Source organism: Lepeophtheirus salmonis, chromosome 3, assembly GCF_016086655.4.
Source record: "Lepeophtheirus salmonis chromosome 3, UVic_Lsal_1.4, whole genome shotgun sequence".
In the NCBI taxonomy this organism is placed as follows: domain Eukaryota; kingdom Metazoa; phylum Arthropoda; class Copepoda; order Siphonostomatoida; family Caligidae; genus Lepeophtheirus; species Lepeophtheirus salmonis.
Genome location: NC_052133.2, coordinates 3,049,167 through 3,066,033, shown reverse-complemented (window position 1 = coordinate 3,066,033; position 16,867 = coordinate 3,049,167). Strand labels below are relative to the sequence as shown.

The following is a 16,867-nucleotide window of genomic DNA, read 5'->3' as shown; positions in this document are numbered from 1 at the left end:
CAAGGAGCACCATAGTTTGGGATGCGTCTTCTGTTGAGGTGAGTAAGCCGTCTGAAATTGCTATCTGGTTCCTCTGTTTCATTATTTAAGCTACTTTTTATTGATACTGACAAGAAATAAAGCTGATAGAAATGATAGTCTTACCCGTACCAACTGTACTTTCTTTCATTAAACTCAATTTTTTTGCAACCAAATTTGCACTGGTAGCTATAGCTTATAGTGATCTTGGTTAGCAGATGCATCGTCTCTCAAACACTTCATATAATTTATATCTAGGGTGTGTTATTTTTGTAAGAACACGAGGAGATGGGCGAACAACACATATGGTGTTACTGAATAAAGACTTTTGTCTATATCCGCTGCCTGATATAGGGTTTTAGGTGGAGAAAATGAATTACTGCCATACTTTTTCATTTAAAATAACATTAGTGGAGGAAAAACATTAGTATTATATTTATTCGGAATGCTTACCTAAGAAAGAGTAGTTAACACCACGACGACCTATTAAATAATGAACTAAAAAGAAGAAAGAGCTCATGTACCAACCATTTGTCTTTTTCCAATTGATAAACTGTGTTTTTTCTATACGCGGATCCCTGTTTTTTATTATATGACATTCCCTTAGGTGGGTTTTTAACACTCCACATAGGTGTGAAAATTAAAGTATGTAATTAATTTCTGTAAAAGTATACTTTTAAGGGGAGTTTCGTTGTTATTTTTTATATTTATAAGCCTACAGGGTACTCCTAATAAGGGATATATTTATAAATAAGTACACATATTTAAATTATTTTCCTGAAGGAGGCATCTATAATTTGTGGTGCGTCAACATAAAAACAATCTCAAACATAAATCAAGAAGAGGAGAAAATCCCTAGTTTTTTGTTTACTTCATATATACAAATAGGCCAATTTTTCTTGAACAATTGGAGGCAATGGTATGCTTAGTATTCAAATTTTGTGGGATGAGTTAGAATACCCAAAAAATTTAGTTAATCTTTGCTTAGACTGACCCGTTTGGGGTTTCTAATATAAATTATTAATTTTTCGTTCTTTTGTTTTGACAATCGATTTTGGCTACTTAAAGTGTAGTTTACGACAGACCCAAAGGATTTATTGATTGAAATGGACGATAATTTGTCCTAAATTCATATGAAATTTTCATTCATTTTTGTATAAAATCATTCTAGATTGTTTTTGTGTTTACGGGCCAAATGTGTTACATAACGTTAGTACACAACAATACAGTGCTCAAATCTCTTTTTTCAATCCAATATCAAATTAGTTTGTTGTGTGTTTATTTTTACACCTTAAGAGAAATTTCCGTTTTCTCTGCTCCATAACTGATTTTCCCCTATAACCCCCTAGCCTCTCTCTTTTCCTCTCTTCCCCCTCTTCTCTCCTCTTCCTCCTCTTGAGGGAGTGTACAACAACAACACACCAACTATTCATACTATAAGCATATAGTCATGATGATGAGACTCTTGTCTTACTCCTCCTCAGTGAGACTCAAAACATGACGGGAGGAAGAGACTCCTCATCCTCGGTGGACTTCATCCTTTCTTTGCACCCGTTAGTTGTTGCTGTCCTTGTGATTTCCTCGTTGATTCCTGAATTATCATGAATGGAGAAACAATTCTTTTACTCTCATGCTTCATTTTCTTCATCCTCTATGCACTCACCTATTTTGGATACATGTTGACTATTATTTGGCGTGAGAAAAAACGCCGAAGCAATCCCTATGAGTACGAGGAAGACATTCGAAGTGGGATTAGCAATAGTAGTGATAGTAGCGGTGAGAGTTGCTACAGTGGGGAAAGCGAGGAAGAAGGAGAGGAACTTCGATCCGTCCATCACCATAAGGAAGTGCTATTAAATAATAGTAATTACACCATCATTTACGAATGTGGAGGAAATGGAAGGCCGGAAGAGTTCGTTTAAGAAGGAAGCATTTAACCATTGTGGGCTCTACATACTTTTCTGACAAGAGAGACATTCTATACCTCAAAAACATTCTGGAATTCTTGTTCAATAATCCCTCATTGCAAATCATCACTTCTTTTCTTAGCTATAGTTTTTTATAGAGTAAAATAAAACTTAAAAATGTTGTATCCATGTAATCATCGTCCAAAATATATCAGTTATATAAAAAATTTACATATTTCTTATTACTCATCAGGTGTGTTAAGTAAGTCCTAGGACCACAATCCTAATCCGTCTTTAATATAAACGGTCTGATCTTTTTGACCATTTAACATTCCTGAGAACTGATTAATTAGTCTTTCAATCCAAGATATATTTTTATTTTCTTCACTCCTAGCATGGAATAAAGAAAATATAAACGAAGAAAATAATGCTTGAGACCTAGCACGTATAATACGTTCTATCCACAAACCTCATACTTTAAATCTTAGGTATCTAGTCTCTTTGCAAGATGTTATAATAAAACTTCAATAGCTGAAATGATATAGTTACCATAAAAAACCCCGTCCTAGGACAGGCAAAATTCATTAGGACCGGACTGATGGGCCTTTTTTATGTTTTTTAGACCTATCCAACACTGAGACTAATAACGGGTTTTGTCCTTGTTATAAGCCCTAGTAAAGTGTCCCATATTTATTTTAAAATGCGCTTTACATGATATCATAGTCACAAATATTTAATTTAGGTACTTGCTAACATCAGTTGAGCAATTGAATTCCTTCATTACAACTTAAAATATCTTTCATCCACTATAAAAATAGTTTGTCACTATTCTTAATTAATAACTCCAAGATAGTCGAGGTAGATTGAGGATGACGTCATATGCCAATATATATGCGTCTTTACAATTTATGAAGTACAAGCCCACTAATCAAAGAATACTATATAGATGGAATGCACAATCTTTTTTCCATATATTAGTAGTAGTAGAATAGTTATGAAATGAAAGAAAAAGGTAACATGGTTGTCTTAATTTAATTATCTCTTTTATTTCATTTCTATTCTACTAATGGTAAAATAGAAAAAATATTCTATAGTTGGTGAAAAAAAATTAAGAAATGAAAGAGTGCAGGTTCCATTTTTAGAGCATTCTTTGTACTAACTAGGTATTTTAAGAGATGTAAATCGTGAGCATTTTCTGTATCTAAAAGGAAAGAAGCCGAAAAATAAAATGGTAACCCTAAAAAGTTGGAGTGTGTTTGGTAGAAGAGCTGTTATCAAATTCAATGAGATGAGCATTGAGAGGAACGAAATAAACAGGAAATCCCACTCTCTATCTAATAAGGACATGGACAATAATGACTCCCTTCCATCCTCAATTCTACTCCGAGTCCAAGAAGGATTTACACTTACAGCTCCCCAACAAATCCTCAGACTTACTCTCTGTCTTTCATGAGTAAGGATGTAAATCCTGTGAATTTTGTAGGTCGCCCATTTCTTTGGAATTGGTAATCTGAAGAATTAATTTTCTTTTCCTTAGCAGTTCTCATTATTATTTAACTTCTGAGTAGTTAGTTTCTTTTCCTACTTAACTCAATTATATTCAAAACCTTTTTTAACTCTTGCATGTGCTCATAAAAGACGGAATGTAACCTTTAGGATTTGTTATGAAGTTATTATCGTAACTCCATGTTAGACTCTGAGTAGAGTAGAGGATCGATATAGAGTAATTCTTGATAATCTCCTTGTTTATTTCCGTCTCCCCTCCTTCGTTGTCACAGCTGATCAAATCAAAAGTCGGGACAGCTATGCTCCTCTCCTCCAAAACAATCTTCAAATATTCAGGGTAACCATATTGATTTTCAGTCTTATTTTATTACCATGCCCAAACTACACACGATTTTAATCACTCAACATCATCTTTTATAGCTATGAAGTTTTAATATAAAATAGTAGTTGGAGAAAGGCAGATTAAATTGTGTAGACAATGAAAGATGGGTTATATTTATATATTAATAAATTATTATCAGAAAAGACATGTTCCACACAGAATAAGACACTTCACACTCCCATTTCATTATCTCCTATTTTCATATTAATCGTAATTCTTGGAAATGCCCTTGTTTATTTCCTTCTCCCAATCTTCCCTTGAGACAGCTGATTGCAGCTGATTTCCTCCGAAACATTCCTCAAATTTTCAGGGTTAACACTTTGATTTTCGGTTTTTTAACATGCTCATTATTAACACGATTTTCATTATTATTCATGAGTATAGACATTAACACTCGTATACTTAAATGTTTTCCCCTCAGAATAATCATTACTAGAGATGTGAAAATTGTCGAAATCCTCATGAGCATACATTCTTTTAATGTTTCTTTAATTGGTCAGATAGAATTGGACTGGTTAAGTATAAGTAAACATTAAAGTATCACATTTACTCCATGTAACCTTGGAATTGTCTTCGAAGTCAATATTTGAGTACATTCTGTATATATTTCCTTCTCTAAGAACAACTGAAATATGATTCTACGCACATTGAGTTCAAAAGATAAATATCTCCGGAGCTCGTTCTCCATTAAGCTACGAACTATAGTTTTTGTAGTGTCGCCTATCAAAGTTGTCTACAAAAAAAAAATCTTTTTACTCTGAAGAGGATTTAGACAAAATTCAATACTCCAATAAAGATGATAGTTTTAAAAATAAAAACAAACATAAGGTTCCGAAAAAACAAAACAATTTGCATGCTAAAAAAATGCTTAGGATTCATAAAATTGTAAAACTTTTCGATGTAATTTGTTTTGTCTTTGAGAGAGAATTCAATACTCTGCTTACGTAAATGGGTCTTAAATTTCACTACTAACCTCATTATGATGAAGCATGTGAAATTAGATATGTTTTGATAGAAAAGCTTTTGATAAACTACTCACAATATATACCTTTATCCAAGAAGGGATTTATAAAGCATCATTAATTATTTAACATCTGGACATGTTATTCTCCAACCATCACGTCGAGGAAAACATTTCAATGCCAGGATATTTGTTACTCGTTAACTATTATGAATAACTAATTAATTTATAAAATTGGTCTGAATCAAACTAATTTAAAAATCACTCAAGACCGATTCTTTAGATGTATAATTGTTGACGTCACATGGGTTTCAAAATTTTAAACATCGGCAGAATAATGTGATATGAAGATAAAGGTGTTGCTTCAAGGACTACTAGGGAGAAGGACATATAATTAAGAAAGCTGTTGAGTGTTGTCCTTGAATTCAATTCATTTATTATTTTACCTTCCTTGATTTGATACTGTTTAAATTGAGCCAAATTAATACAATTAAAATCTTATATTCAGCAGCTTACTGAATTATGTCTGTAATCATTTTCTTTTGCATTCATTGGTTGCATAAATCATATTTGTACAGCCCAAGTCGTGGAGAAAATAGTTCCATACTCGTAGATTGAATCGGTCTATAGATTGAGACCGAAAAAATCGATCCACGATTTAAAAACAATTGAACTTAGGTCTACACCCTATGTTAAGAAATTGCGTTCGGCACTTAAATATCGGTCTAAAAAAAATTACTTTAGACTAAGATTTGTTCTTGGACCGAGTCTCAATACAACTAGCTACCAACGGATTTGGATCTGTTTCATTTAGAACGAACAAGTGGACAAAATAGAAGAAATAATTGGCCATAAATTTACCAAGTTCATGATGAGAAGAGCTGAAAATTTCATTATTCTTGGAAGGAAAAGAATTGAGGACCATGACATTAGTTTTTTGATTACGAATTTTCAGACTGAGGAAGTGTATAACATCAAATTGATTGATTTTGTGATTCATTTTACGGAGGAAATCTCGGAAAAGAGACTCTGTGTCAATTCAAAAGCTAGAATTGACGCAGAAGAATTTCTTACCCCTTAAAACAAGAAACTGAGATTTTCTATACCCCAAATTTAATGAAACTCTCTTTAATTACCTCATCAAAAAATTGATAAGTACTTATTTTGTTCTTAAAGTTTGTTAAAAATAAAAAATATTTCAAATAAATTTTTATCAAAAGTAAAACTTGAATATTAGATAGAGGAATTTCACTAATGGAGGGTAAAAAGGTTTTAAGGTAATCTTCATCTTTTACTAGTTTTAGCTCTACTATTCATTTGTCTTTGAACTCACAAGTCTAGCTAATATTTACTTAGATCTACCTTACTGAGTACTTCCAATTGAGTCTATTTATAAGTTTTTGGATAGTTTTGAATTTATAAAGAAAACAAAGAAATAAATATTTAAAGACTAATATCAATTTATACCAAGATACTTGGTAAATGGTGGTATACTTGGTTCAAGTATTTCAAAATTTATATCTATTCACAACAAAAAATATTTTTTTTTTTTAAATTTAAAAAATCCTTATTTATTTTCAAAAATTGGAAAAAAATTTGATAATTTCAAATATTACATTTTTGCATAAAATTAATTATAGTATTACATTTTGTGGTAAAAAAGGTTCAAATATGAAATTTTCTGGTAAATACAAAAATTCCTTTATTTTTTTTACAGCCCCTCCAGCCCCCCCCCCTGCGGACACTCCTGATAATGTTTGATAAACAGTATTATCATGCTTACGTACCCATCATCACTGTCATAGAAATCCTCTACAGTAAGTGACTTTCACATTTATTTTTTACTCATACATATATTTGAAGACACATTTTGAAATGGGCAAATCTTAATCAAAAATATAAACACAGAAAGATTTCAATTTGTGAAGGAAGTATCAATCCCTACCTAAAATTTTCCTTATACTAACTCATTGAGAATTATTCTTCATACATAATGTCCTTCTTTAGGAGCGAACGTGTATCGAACCTATGTAGATTGAGTGACAAAGATTAAATTTCAGATGCTCGTTTTTCATTGAGCTCCAATGAATAATGGTTTATATTATTTTTCACCGATTAACAAGAACAAATTGGAATTTAAACCTTCAATATTCAGAACAACAGTAATAAAAATGAGATAGAAAGATCGACAGCAGACAGCAAAAAACCTGTAAATTTCTATATAAGTCATTTTGGTGATGCATTAAGATTAGTGATGAGACGATTAAAAAAACATCCTGATGCGGATTTGATGCAATTTTTGTAAAAATTCCAGAGGCAGTTTCTGATTCTTTGATATTTTAAATAGTAGTTTAAAAAATACCATTTTGCCATCAGGGGCGCCCACACGATTATATATATATAAATATAAATTGAATTTTTGAAAAAAAAGTCCTAAAATTAAGAAAAATTAAATTTCAAATATTCAATTTTTTGAAAAAAAATGCAAATATACAATTTGATATACAATATTTATTCAAAAATCCACAACTATTGACAAAAAATTAAATTTTTGCGGAAAACCCATAACCCATAGCTATTTTAAAAAAATTAAATTTTTTCGAATATCCTTTCAAAAATCTATAGCCATTAAAAAAAAAATTCGATTTTTGGAAAACAAATTCCAAAATCCAGAGCTGCTCACAAAAAATTTCAAATATAAAGTTTTTTGGGAAAAAGTTTAAAATACTCAAAGCATTTATCAAAAAAATTAAATTTCGAATAAAAATTTTAAAAAATAAAAAATTCCTTAATTTTGAGTAAGGGGGACTATTTTTTTCATAACTTAGAATAGTATTAATGACCAGTAATAAATAAGAATCGGAATCACAAATGAAACATAATTTTCCTGATTTCAATTAAAAAAACATCCGATCAACGACTCTGATTAATCGTCCCATCACTAATCAGGATCTAAATTAAGTAGAGAAAAATTAAGTTAAAGAAAATGTAGCTATATTATATATGTTATACTATTTATAGTAAAAATATAGGATTATATTATCATGTACATATTATTTAGTCAATACGACTAACAAAAAATAATGATTGAACCATTCAAATATTTTGAACAAAAAAAAAAAAAAAACCAATTACTCGCGAATGCATAGCTGCTTGGAGAAGATTCAAGTTCATCAAACCATGACTAATTTTGTTATTTTCTATAAAATAGTTACTAATATTATGATTGAATGTTGTATGTACATAAATAAGTTTTTCACTTTCCCTACTTTTGATAGAGTTGTAGAGAAAGGGACTTAGAGGAGTAGAAGATTTTTTTGTAGTTGCAATCTGAACTGTGTTTTATTTTCTTTAATGATTAAAGAGTATACGTATAAAGATGTCACTAGTGCACGAAAGTTGAAGAGTAACACGGATCATAATTGTAACTCCTTGCTGAACTCGCAGAAGAATTAAGATTCGATATCGGAATAATTCCTGCCGTGTCTGTGCAAAATACGGAGTTGGATTTGGGGTTATTTCCTTAATCTTATAGCTGATTGCAGGTAATCCAATAAAATGTAATGACATCAAAACTACTCCTCTCTCAAACATAATGAAATTGCGAGGGTTACCATGTTATTATTAATTTTTCATACCAAAGATACTAGCAATTCACAACTATCAATATGTATGCCTATATTAGTCAGGAAACACTGAATTGAATATAGAAATATTCATATGAATTAAGTAAATGTTTTAAAATGAAACCTTAACATCTTATATCTAACCGATTTCAAAAAATAATTACAATTTTAAACAGAAAATTTATGCATTACACCATTATCATTTCAATGGCATATAATTCCTATTATACATATAGTTTTAATTTAAGGCAAGCTTTATAATTAAACATACATGAGTAAAGAATATGTAAGAATCTCACACCTATAGGAAATTACAAGGACATTTAGCCTAGAACTTTCCTTTCTTTTTTTACTTACTAATAAACATATTATTTTCTATTTTACTATTGGTTATAACAGATAATTCAATTAAAATAACCATCTAATTTATTTCCTAAACACGAAGTTTTTAATTTAATTTTATATTTTATTCCATTACTATCTTACTATTAAAGGGATGGAAAAAATAGTCTTTTTCAATAGAGTATTATTATACCAAAACCAACTATGAGGAATGCTGTTTTGCCGAATGACTACTTTGTATTCAAATATAAGGAATATATTTGATGACAATTAATGTTGCAATACTATGTAATTATGATTCCCATTCATATTATTACAATTTAATAAATGAAACCAAGAAAATAGTCATACGTTTATATTGCAAAGTGTGTCCCACAATAGATCTGAATACTTTATAAAAATAAATTGTAGTATAATTTATATTTATAATTACAATATTTAAATATTAATAAATGTATCTTTTTATAAAGTATTAATATATATTATAATTATTATACCATATTAATATATATATAAATGAAGTGAGTTCGGATAGACTATAATGATTAAAAAGGAGAAAATGTTAGTTTTAGAATTAGAAACTCGACTGGAAATATTAATATATCTGGAGTTGACACATTTTCTGATTATTCATTTTTTCATTTGTTTCTAAAGCTTTGATAAGGAACAAGAAATTGATTGAAATTATACAAAAATCTTGGTAAAAATACTTAGTTATAAGCAAAATGAAATATATTTAATTTCGGGTTTTCTCTCATCCAGGTTTGCTCAAGATCTGTAAGTAGTCAGGTTCTGTTAGGCAGTAGCATGTTGGTGTTATGTATTTAATATGTCCTTTCTGGTTTTTATCTTCTTGTATATTCGTCTATGTATTATAAGTACTGAGTTTTACGTATTATAAATAGTGTCGTCTTTGTAAATATATCAGAGTATATTTAGAAGACACAAACACAGTGTTACTTTATTCCTCCACGCCATTTCTTCCTCTCATCTCTCCCGGTCATCCTGGATTTCTCCACCTTATAAAGAAGTTTGACTTTCTCCCTCGTCAAGACGCAACATTGGCGACGAGGATGGGATCAGGATCACGTGACCTCCCTGCTGTGGGATCGTCGGCGAAGCTAGCCCTGTTGGAGTTGGGTAGCCCTTTTTCGTCAATGGGGAGAACGCTCGTTCGTCTGCGGAAGGTGGAGCAATATGGACTGTGCCTATGTTTGGGCCTCGTGGAGGAAGGAAGAGAACCTTGGTCACTTTCAAGAAGTGAAGTGTGTGTCCGGGTACGGGACCATATAATTTACAATGGATTAATTCCTACACAATTTTGGTTCTCCTCTGTTCCTACTCTCCCGTTCACATCATTGGTTGATGGATGTGGAACGGTCTCTCTTGTGGATCATCCCGAGTTGGATGAGGGTACATCGAGCAAGATGTCTCCCAGGGACGAGCAGGGTACTCGGGTCCTTAAAACCTCAACAAGGGTGAGTGTTGTTTCTCCCAGGGACGAGCAGGGTGCTCGGGTCCTTAAAACCTCAACAAGGGTGAGTGTTATTTCTCCCAGGGACGAGCAAGGTGCTCGGGTCCTTAAAACCTTTATGAGGAGTATTGTCCTCCTTTCTCCGGTGCGCGTGCTGAGAGCACGGCACGTCTATGGAGATAAACTTTTAAAATACAAGGAAGAATGCTTTGTCCTCGCCTGGACATGGATGGAGCGGATCTATAGGCTGCTGTTCATGGAGAGGAACCTGTTTAAGCACCGCCATGGATTTGGTGCTTGGGGGGTGATGTTATGTATTTAATATGTCCTTTCTGGTTTTTATCTTCTTGTATATTCGTCTATGTATTATAAGTACTGAGTTTTACGTATTATAAATAGTGTCGTCTTTGTAAATATATCAGAGTATAATTAGAATACACATGAGCATATAATCAGTGTGTAGTTTCATTCCTCCACGTCCTTCTTCCTCTCATCTCTCCCGGTCATCCTGGATCTCTCCTACTATAAATAAGCTTGCGTCTCTCCCTCGTCAAGACGCAACAGTTGGAAACCAAAATGGCTACATTTTGTCATCTAATGAGGATAGAATTACTTCTAGGCCAATCACTGAGGCTTTATCTCTTCTCCGCCGGCTTCATGATCTTGTACACTGTATGAAGGTTAACTTTCAGCCTCTGTACAATGTCAGAGTTGCTCTGGGCGTCACAAAATAATGTGGCAATCCATAACGTTTTTGCTTCCATTTTTATTAATAATTAATATATAACAATATTACATCACTTTTTCATTAGGTAAGAAACCCAGCTTCATCTGATTTAAATGAAAAACCTTGATAGGAACTTTACAAAACCTCTTAAGTCGTCGTCATATAGGAGGCAAAAAAATTTCGAACAATAAACAAATCGTCAATATTACTCTCCATCTTTCATGATCACACGTATTTTATGCTTGGATGTTTTCTTCTCGAGAATTAAAGAATAATAATAACAGTTATGGAAGCTTAAAAAATACTACTCAGATTGTAAACTTCGAAAAACTTTGCACGCTATAAAATCCATAGAATTTACAACTCTTGGTATAATATTTAAGAAAGGATACACTTTCGGTTTCTTCATCCTTAATATTTGTATCCTTTTTTTTTTTAAATCAGAAAATCATTTACGTTCTTAAATAATTTCAAATCTTACATACTTGTGCATGACGTCATATTTTATTGTCTTTGCGTTAATCCCTTGAAAAGTAACGAATCGATTTTGATCTAGCTCAGCACAAAAATTATTTGGGTCACAGTCTGAGGCCACTAAATTATTAGAGTCCTTTTCAAATGTCAAGATCGTATAAAACGCTAAAAATACATAATTTACAATAACTTTGGAAGATATTGAGGTAGAGAGCTCAAATTAGTGTCATTATGTAGGTTTAATAAAGATGCTTCAAAATTAAAAGTCAAATTTACAAAAAAAGTCAACAAGCATAATCGACCATCTCTTTTGAACAAATTGAGAAACAAACCGGACATAATCTCTCGAACAAAGAAAAGTACTGACTCAGCATGCTGACATCATCTCTATAATAAAGGAAGTTTGACATAATTTCTACAGCCAATTGTCATTATTATACCAGGCTGCCAAAAACTTTGGAGAATGACTTTAATTGCGTTTTGAGGAGTTTTGGTTAATTTTATGGAAAAGTTTCATAAACAAAATAAAACAGCTTATTACTTACCTTTTGAACCTCTTAGTTACCAAGAGTCTCTAGGATAAATATTAACTAAAATGGAGCAAAGAAGGCAACAAGTGGCTCGTTTAGTCCGTGCCGAATTAAGCAATTCTGAAATTGTAAAGACCCTTAATGTCTGCAAAACCACCGTTGGGAGGTTCAAGGTTAAGGTCAACAATGGTGAAGGCATCATTGATCGTCATAGAAATAGAAGGACGATGAAGTTAAAGCCTGAAATGACAAAAAAGCTTTTTGAAAAATCCGAAAATGACGATGATAGACTTGTCAAAAAAGCGGTAGGTGAGCTGTTCCACGGTGTTCAATGCCGTAAAAAATCTGGTGGCAGGTATCTCCAACATATTGAACGACTCTTGATCACTCAACAACATCAATTATAGAATTTGATTGGTGCAAAAATCATTACAATGACCTAAGGTATCACGGAAACCGAATTTTGTTCTTCTCCGACGAGAAGACATTTACAGTGGATCCCGTGTACAATAGGAAAAAAAGATCAGATTGTATGTTTTGGAAAAGTCAACCGCAACCTCCATGAATTGTCCACCACCAAATATCCGACCTCTGTATTTATGCTCGACATTGTTTCATCTGAAAGTCACAAAAGGAAGCCAATTTGGTTTCCCGTTGGATAGAGTTTGTCTACCAAAGATTACTTGATGAGTTTACAAACAAAAGTGTTTCCATAGGTCTGTCAGATCCCAAAGCAATCAAAGAAAGCCAATTATTGTTTTCAACAGGGCGGGACTCCTACTTATAGGGGGAAAATCATGCAGGATTGGATGGCCAAAAAAATGAAGTTCAGTCCAAAGTATTTCTGGCCACTGCCAAGCCCCTACCTGAATGCCCTTGAATAAAGCATCTGGTGGCAAATTGAAAGTAAGGCCTGTAGATAGCATCACAGCAATATTGAGTCCCTAACTCAATTAGTTGAGAAAGAGTGGCGATCAATGTCGAAGCACTACATTGTGAACGTGTGCAAAGCGTTCCGGGATCGTGTGTTGTGTGTGATTGAGGCTGAAGGTGCTCAAATTCATACATCAAGTTCTCTAATGAGTAATTAACAAGTTCCAATTTTTAAATAAATCTTTAAAATGTTCATTAAGTTCCAAGACTTTCTAACGTTCTGATAAGTAAGTTTGTAATAAAATTCATATTATGGAAAACTAATCCTGGAATATTTTTCCCCATTGTGACTCACAATGTATGTAAATACTATATAATACATATTAAAGTATGAATGCAATACATATGAAATTTCATTAAATTCAACGTGTTCAACATCACCAATTTTTGGCTTTAACATAAAGAAGAAAAGATATTATATTCAGAAAAAATGAACATAGGCGGAGGTAAGATCTTTACTGAGTGCCCATTCTAGTTGTAATTATATTCAAAAATGAGGATTGTATTATATTTTTAAAGAAAAAGTCCATTTTTCTACATTTGTTTGTACTTACAAGATATTTTCTCCGATTCAGAATAAGATCAATAAATTCATAAAATATTTTTTGAATCTGGAAGCTCGTAGCCAACCAATGAATACTAAAAAAAAACTAAAATACTTTTTTTTCAAAAAAATCAAATTTTTTAAGAATAGTTATTTAATATTGGAAATTTAATTTTTCATTTTTTTTTTCAAAAATTAAATTTTCTGTGTATAGCTACATATTTTTTAAATTTTTCTTACATGCAGATCTTTCAAAGTGAAACATAACCACGGAGTTATGTAGATGTTGTATAAAAATGTTTCTTAAAAAAACTCTGTAGGTCACAAAAGTTAAATTTTCAGACTATACAGGTCATTTACATTTTTCTCGAGCTAAAAGGACTCAGAAACACACCCTTTTGAAATTTTCTTGACTAGTGTAAGTAATTATTACAATGAATGAGAACCTCCTTCATGAATAGGGATAAATTAGAAAATAAATACGTTCGTCATTTCTCTTACTTGAGACGTAGATATCTAGATCATTTGATGTGAAGCAATTATTAACATCTCAGGTATTTAATTACATACCTAAGTAAATTTAAAAACAAGCTCTATTTATGTACCTATAATAGAATTAAAATGCACTCAAAACGCCTTTGTCGTCTAAATCTTCTACAAGAACCAATGAACCATATGAACACAAACATCAGAAGGATCTCAAACATCATTGTTCATTCCCGTTTGTGATAGATAGAATGAATGTTCTCATTCTCTTCTGTACTCTACTTATTTACGTTCCTTCGAGTAGAACGAACATAAATTATTTATTAAATGATGAGAACTGGATCATGGAGCAAGCTCTGAGTATGCTGAATATTATTTATGAATATTTTTATCTATTGCATCCATTTCCAGATGAAATAGACTCAACTCCGGATCATCCAAACTTTCCCACACATCATAATTCCTATCAAACGAATTTCCTCAATGATCAAGAGAGTCGGATCTACGGCCTAACCTTTGACTCTGAAATGCCGTTCCCTCGTAACTCATTAATTAGCTTAGGACCTACTTTAATCATTCCTTTCATTCCAACTGGAATATTTCAACTTCGACTCCCCATATTTTTTAATATCAACCGTCTAATAGCTCAAATAACCGGGTGAGTTAAATCCTTTTTAGTTCTCTTTTAAATCATCAACCGTTGGCTCAAAGTTTTTTATTCCAAATTTCCCGACGGACATCTCATTTTTTTCAATTTTGATATGAGGTGACCTTAAATCAAAAATAAGATTAGTCTTTCTCAATTTCCAAACATAATAAAAACCCTTCTTGATAAATAATTGGGTTCTTTTGATAGAATGAGTTTTTTTTTTTTAAAGAAAGGTTTATTTTCATTTTTTTATTGATCTATTTGTCCCTTTTTCCTAGTCTGTGTTGATATTTAATTTAATGATGTTTTTTTAAGAAAGTATAATTCGAGTGGCATCCCCTTTTTCCGAAACATATAGAACATGGGGAGAAGGTGTAATCCCCATCATCTTGAACAGCCCCTACCTAAGAATAAGTAAATATATAATATGTAGTACTCTCATCCTCTTTCTTCAAGATCTAAAACCTGATAAAGTAACTCTGAAGTGAATGTGCCTCCTTCTCCTTTACTCCTTTTATGTTCATTATTTGTTAAAAATCAAAAGGATGAAGAAATATTTGTTGAATATTTAGCATTCTTTAAAATGCTTTAATAATAAATAAATTCCTTCCATAAATATTGTCGCGTCAACATAAAAACAATCTGAAAGAAAAAGGAGAAATACCAAATTATTTTTTACTTCATATACGTTGTGGTCTAAAAAGTATCCAACCTCAGCGTGAAGATAGCATACTCGAAAATAAAAGCAAGTCCAATCTATCTAGCATCTGATAGACAGTTACTCACATTTCAGCCATTTTGGACGAGCAGTTGTTATACTAAAAGAGGTTGGACTGTGTTGCTGTGAGTGTTTTTGTGATTTTTTTTCTGAATATTTATTTTTCAACATAATCTCCATATAACTTTACACACTTCTCCCAGCAAAGTTACAGATGGGACGGGTTACAGAGATGGGAGTATTCCTAGGAGAAGTGTCTAGAGTTACAAGGAGACATTGTTGCAAAATAAAAATCCTGATTTTTTTTTTTTTTTTCACAAGAACATCAACTCTCTCAAACAGCTGTTGCTTAACAGCTACCCATCCAAAATGGCTGAAACTTATGTGAGTAACTGTCAACAGATGCTAAATATATATTACACGCTTTTATTTAGGAATGATTATTCAAATTTGTGTTATGATTTTAGATACCCAAGAATTTTAACTATAGTTTAGAATCTTTATTTGAATTAAGAGACTCATATTGGTTCCAATATAAGTCTCCTTTCAAATAAAATCTATCAATTTCTCATCTTTTTATTCTGCCAATCAATTTTGGCTACTTTATGTGCAATTTACACCACACCCAAAGGGTTAATTCCAATAATTTTTTAAAAGAAATGGACGAAGATTTGTAAAAGAATACAAATGAAATCCACACTTAATTTTGAGATCAATCATTCTGACTTGCTTTTGTTTTGAGGGGCTACTTGTATATATTTTTTGAAAGGTGCTCTTCTCCAAAAAAAGATTAGACTTAAATTTATTATGTGCAATAATGTACCTTCTTATTCATTTATCTTTTCTTAGATCATCAACTTCTCGAAGTTTTGCTGCGGATCAGTTAGAAATATTCCAAGGGATCGAGAATCTACTTTCCAATACTTTTTCTATTGATGGAAAAGCTTGTCTACAAAGAATCATTTGTGAGATATCCGAGTATCCAATTATTCATCGGAGTTTCCTTGGATTTTTACTTCAAAGCTTTTTAGAGTAAGAATTTGTATACAACTACAGGATATTAAAGACTCGTTTTTAACATCCTTTGTGTTTAGCTAAGGCTAAGAGAGATAGCAAGCAAGAGACTAAAGAACTCCCTGGCTCACCACGTCAGATTATTTTTTTCTCTCCAGCTGTAATTATTATTTTTTCACCCTAGAGGTGTTAACATTATGAGATTGAGTTTAGGTCTGTCTAATCTCATGAAAAACCAAGAGTAACAATTTTGATTTATTGAATAAATATCTTTTATATATTAAATACTAATAGCTCCAGGCAATGCCAGGTTACTACCACTCTTATAAAATAAAAACCACATTTTTGGGTTTTGAATTTGTCGAATAGTTTATTTACTAGATATTTAATATGGATATAAATTCAAAATCCTCCCCTACATAGAATATATACATATGTATATAAAATTTTAAGAAAAAACATAATGTAATTATTTAAAGATTCAGCAAAAAATATTGATATTTTTCGAAAATCCCATCCATTTTTTGGTAATAAAAAGTACTTTTTCGAAAAAAGGATATTAATACTTCCTCATCA

General features: G+C 31.7%; 1 protein-coding gene across 1 annotated transcript; it reads left to right on the top strand.

Annotated features, from left to right (window-relative positions):
* The first annotated feature begins 14,145 nt into the window (after positions 1 to 14,145).
* LOC121114411 (uncharacterized) lies at positions 14,146 to 16,460 on the top strand. The gene is made up of 3 exons (XM_040708367.2): positions 14,146 to 14,270; positions 14,322 to 14,568; positions 16,127 to 16,460. Exons 1-3 carry the CDS (start codon positions 14,162 to 14,164, stop codon positions 16,311 to 16,313), a joined length of 543 nt encoding a protein of 180 aa, XP_040564301.1. The 5' UTR covers positions 14,146 to 14,161; the 3' UTR covers positions 16,314 to 16,460.
* Positions 16,461 to 16,867: the final 407 nt, after the last annotated feature.

Excerpts from the sequence above, each read along its gene's own strand:
- LOC121114411 (XM_040708367.2), top strand. The coding sequence starts at position 14,162 with ATGAATGTTCTCATTCTCTTCTGTACTCTACTTATTTACGTTCCTTCG. Across the intron at positions 14,271-14,321 it reads GATCATGGAGCAAGCTCTGA|ATGAAATAGACTCAACTCCG; the intron begins GTATGCTGAATA and ends ATCCATTTCCAG. Across the intron at positions 14,569-16,126 it reads CTAATAGCTCAAATAACCGG|ATCATCAACTTCTCGAAGTT; the intron begins GTGAGTTAAATC and ends ATCTTTTCTTAG.